Source organism: Parus major, chromosome 4A, assembly GCF_001522545.3.
Source record: "Parus major isolate Abel chromosome 4A, Parus_major1.1, whole genome shotgun sequence".
Lineage (NCBI taxonomy): Eukaryota > Metazoa > Chordata > Aves > Passeriformes > Paridae > Parus > Parus major.
The window spans coordinates 14134160-14138986 of NC_031772.1; the positions used below are offsets into that span (position 1 = coordinate 14134160).

The 4827-nt window shown below is 45.2% G+C and overlaps 1 protein-coding gene across 1 annotated transcript in view; it reads right to left on the reverse strand.

Annotated features, from left to right (window-relative positions):
* Positions 1-899: 899 nt before the first annotated feature.
* The window catches only part of SLITRK2 (SLIT and NTRK like family member 2), a 4583-nt gene continuing 655 nt past the window's right edge, over positions 900-4827 (reverse strand). The window contains exon 2 of the mRNA XM_015626517.2: positions 900-4357. Coding sequence (XP_015482003.1) covers positions 1744-4314 — 2571 coding nt within the window. The 5' untranslated portion in view covers positions 4315-4357 and the 3' untranslated portion in view covers positions 900-1743. The remainder of the gene's footprint in view (positions 4358-4827) is intronic.

Below are 4827 nucleotides of genomic sequence, written 5' to 3' on the forward strand. Positions count from 1 at the left end.
CTATTTATGAAAAGGAAACAGTGTGCTTCTTTCAGACCCCATCAATTGCTTTAATAAGGAATTGAAAAGCCTGGCCTACTTTATATGCAGATCACCATCCCAGTTGCATAAGGATTTAGAACAGACAAAACAAAACTGTTTTTGTTGTAAATAAGGGCTGTTTGTTTAAATTTCACAATAATGTTTGCATCTAAAAATTATTTAGAAGCTAATAAGGCTTAATAAAGTTTGACTGTATACTTGTAATAAAAATGGTTTCAATATTCTCCATGAAGGAAAAGTAAATTGAAGGTGATAACATAAAGCTTGAAGCAAAACAGTCCTGAGTTAATGGGAAAGAAGACTCACTGCATTTGTTCACTGACGGGCTTCGGAAAACCAGCGTTGAGAATGAGATTTAGTTAACTTAAAACATTTTATAAAATTTAAGACAGTGAACTTAGAGGTAGTTTTCTCTAACAGATTAGAATTGTTGCAGTATTACTTCTGCTTTAGAGATAAAAAGCACATAGATATATTTCAGACTACCAAATGGGGTGCACATACTGATTTCAGCTACCTTGATTTGGAAAACTCCAGTCTTGGGTTCAAATTTTACCTTTGGCATTGATTCATTTGCCTGTATGTTAATAAATTTAATGAGGTGTGGGATGACCCCTGCTGGTGTCCCTGCTTATGAAAAAAAAAATGTACGTGGCAGGAAGCGGACATGTTAATTTCAGTCCAAAAAGTTACAAATATAAACTCTGTCACAAAATGTATAAAAATACCTAATCCAATGCATAAAATGAGTAATGTTCTGTTAAGTATGAAAATAATCTTAAACCATTGAACATTACTGTGTTAGAGCTCAATGCAATGTATTAAGGAGGACATTAATTGTTCAGTTCACTATGACATTGTGTTAAACATCTTTTATTAATGAGCTGTTATTCCCAGCTGAGGCATTTGATAACCTCTAGTCCATTGCTAAATCCTTTCAGTTGATTTCAGTGAGTCACTCTAAACAAACCTAGAGGGAAAAAATACCCCAATAATTTACATTTAAGTTTGTAAGGTCCTAGAACTAGAGCCATTTAAAGAAGGGCAGCTTTCCTATAAATCAAACCTTCTGATTTAATGCAGCTGACATATAGATCTATTTTACAATTTTTTTTTAATTTCAAAAATACAACACATTAAAATAGGTTCAATTTATCAAAGCTAAGAGCAACAATTAAGTAATAATGTACTTTAAGTGCAAAGGCACTTTAACACAAAAAAGTGACGCCCAGTGGCTATAGTCGGTAATTGAAACAGCAGTACTGTATATTATTATTTACAAAAGAAAGTCATAGTCCAGGAAAAAAGATCTTTGGAGATCTTCTACATAATACATTAAGTTTCCATTTTGAAATGAAAAGAAAAAAAATCAACAGAAACCCCAAAGACCCCCTTCTTCATTTCCTTCAAAATCAAAAAAGAACTATGCAAGATCTATTACAGAAAGATACATTTGCAATGACAGTTCCTAGAGAAGGGTCAAAACGAGAGAGATATAGAAATAACTTAAAGGGAACGTTGTAAAAGCCACACCACATCCCTGCTATGCTGCAAAGGTTCCTTTTCTCTCTCACTCCTTCTCCGGTTTAAAAAAGTGGAAATGTTTGGAACGTGACAGATGACATCAGTACTGAGTTCAAACTCAAAGAAATGTGATGCTGAGCTCATTTAAAAAATTTCCTTTGTCTCCCACCTCCCCCCTCACAGCTGACTGATTGCAGTTTGTTTTTCCAGAACTTCGAGGTAGTCTGGTTCTGTTTGTAGCTTTCCTTGGAGTAAAGGATGCTCAGGTTTAGACTGTTCTGCAAAATATTTCCTGGGAGTTCCATATAAAACAGTTTTATTTATCCTGTCCTGGTTTTGGCGTCTGGATTCATAGGAAGGGGCAAACTGCCTTTTGGGTAAGGTACAAAAGTTATAATGAACTAATCCTCCGGTGGGGAGTTCTTTGACCCTTTCTGCAATATTTTGATACAGCAGCTCTGGTTCCCTTGGTGAGGACTGCTTTTCCAATAATTCAGCTGCACTGATGGTAAATGCAAGACTGGTGGGGTCTTCTTTTTTGTGGTCAAGACTGCTATAGCTAAACTCATGGAGATTCCTGTAATAAGCAACAGGATCCCCTTCTTTTTGCATGTAGATTGGGTTTTGGCACATCTGTCCAACAGGAGGGGGAATGTAGTTATAAACATGTCCTTCAGTTTTATCGTGGGTCTCAGTGTTGTAAGACCCATACTGGAGCTGAAATGAACTTATATCGACGTTGTTGGCGCTGCTGGGCATGCTCTGCACCCCCTTCCGGCGCTTAAGGACAAAGACAAACAGACCTGCCCCAAAACAAACAGACAAAATAAACACAACCAGCAAGCCTAAAATTAGGACAGACAGAGGAACTTCAGTGTGTAATTCTGGGTAAGAGCTGGGTGACACACCGAGATGAGGGGTATCGGTGTTCTGGTTCATGGACAGGACAGAAGAATCTGACAAGTTGGGGTTTTCTGGGCAGATGGCTTCTTTGCTCAGAAATTTCAGATGCTCCCCAGAGTGCTTGGTGGGAGACTCGCATATTACTTCATTGATAACTACAGGGGGATTTGACTGCTGGTTGTTCTGGTCAGTGACTTTCTCTATCCAGTTTCTCAGCCCCAGGATGTCACATGTGCAGTCCCAAGGGTTCTCTTGGAGGTCTATCTGAATCAGAGCTGAGAGCTGGTCCAAGACTCCTCTCACAGGCAGGTATGAGAAATGGTTGTTTCTAAGGTTGAGCCTGGTGAGGGAAGTGCCTCCAAAGACTTTATCTGGCAAGGATCTGAGCAGGTTGTTGTTGAGAAACAACAGATGAAGATTACTCAGAGCATCAAATGTGCGTGGCAGGATCTCCTTAATGACATTATACTCTAGGTAGAGATATTGCAGGCTGTGCAGCCCTTCGAACATGGATCGGTACAGAACCTCAAGGTAGTTGCCATTAAGATAAAGTCTGCGTAAACTTGTGAGGTTTGTAAAGGCACCTTCTTGTATCACTGCAATTCTGTTATTTCCTAGATGTAGCAAATCCAGAGAGCTATACTCTGTGAGATCGGTTCTATAAATGACTTGCAGATAGTTACTGGTAAGGTAAAGTTTCTTTGGACTGGTTGGCCTGGGGTGGAGATCAGAGATATTACTTATCTTTTTCTCTTGGCAGTTAACATTTAGGCCATTGTCTGAGCTCTGGGACGTACAGATGCAGCCAGCTGGGCAGGTGATGGGCACAGGAGACTTTGTCTGGTAAACCATGATAGGTCCAAATATTTGTCTGTCTTTTGACACAGAGACACGGGGGGTGGGACGGTTCCTAGTTTTGGGTGGCCGGCTGGCTTTTGGGGCCCTGGTGGGATTGATGGCAGAGTTGGCTGTGGGCGATAGCCTCGAGATGTGTGGGTCTGAGAGGACAGGGTGTTTTTCCCTCTGGTTTGAATCACTGGAGCTTTTCCTAGGGCAGAGATCTTGCCTGGTGAGCTGGGTCACATCTTTCCCATGAAGCCTGAAGGGGGTTTCACAGACTATCTCACCCACAAACACAGTGATGGTGTCTAGCCAGGCCTTGAGTGGCAGCAAGTCGCAGGTGCAGTTCCAAGGGTTTTCCTCCAGCTGGATTTCCATGATGCCTCCAATGTGCTCCAGCACACCAGCAAAAGGCATCATCTTCAGCCGGTTCCCACGCAGGTCCAGGTGAGTGAGGAGCACAAAGCGGAAGACATTGCTGGGCAGGGACAGCAGGAGGTTGTCATTGAGGATCAGCACCTTGAGCTTGTTCAGCTTGCTGAATGCCCCGGCTTCAATGGCACTGATGTAATTGTAATCAGCCTGCAGGTACTCCAAACTCTCCAAGCCCAGGAATGTGTCTTCCTTCAGCACTTCCAGCTTATTGTTATTGAGGTGCAGCCTCTTGAGGGTGCGGAGGCCGCTGAAGGCCCCTGTGCGGATCTCCTGCATGTCGTTGTTGCCCAGGTGCAGGGTCACGGCGTTGGAATAGTTGACGAACTCATTGGGGAACAGGCGCGTCAGTGCGTTCCCATTGAGAAACAGCTGGTAGATCTTGGACGGGGGCGGCAGGAGGAGGCTGACGGTTGTAAATCCCTTGTTCTCACAATTAATGTTCAGCACGTTCTCTTTCTCCTCGCAAGGGCAGCGGCTCTTGCTGCAAATGTCTTTGGCAGGTTTGCGACTCTCTGTCCACGAGATCCCAGCCACTGTTAACAAACTGAGCAACCAAACACCCTTCAGCATCTTTATGCGCCGTCGATCCCCGCTTTGGTACCTACAGTCAAACCTTTTGAGACAGGTAAGGAGAGAGAGAAGAAATGCCCAGTGAACACGGCCGGGATCAGAAGCTGCACGGGGAAAGCGAAAACAGGTCGGAAGGCTGGAGGGGAAGGGGAGCTGCAAGGCAGCGACTTCCAAACTCCTCTGGAATCCCCCCCTCCTCCTCCCTTCTTTTCCTCTCGGAAAGCGCCTGCAGAGCTGCTGAGGGGGAAGCCCCGTCGGGGAGCTCCCCAAAACCCGGGTGCCTAGCGCCGGGCTCTCCGCGCGATCCCCCGCCCGTCGCGGCCGCCGCCTCCGCCCCGGAGGTGGCCGGCAGCGCGATCCCGTCCCCGCTGCCCGTCCCGGGGCCGCGGCGCATCCGACTCCCGGTGCCTGCTAGCATCTTAAACCGGGAGACACCAGGGCTGACAGACAGCAAACCCTCCCCGCTGCAGCGGCGCCCCCGGGCCGCGCTCCCCGCGCCCCACCCCGCGCTCG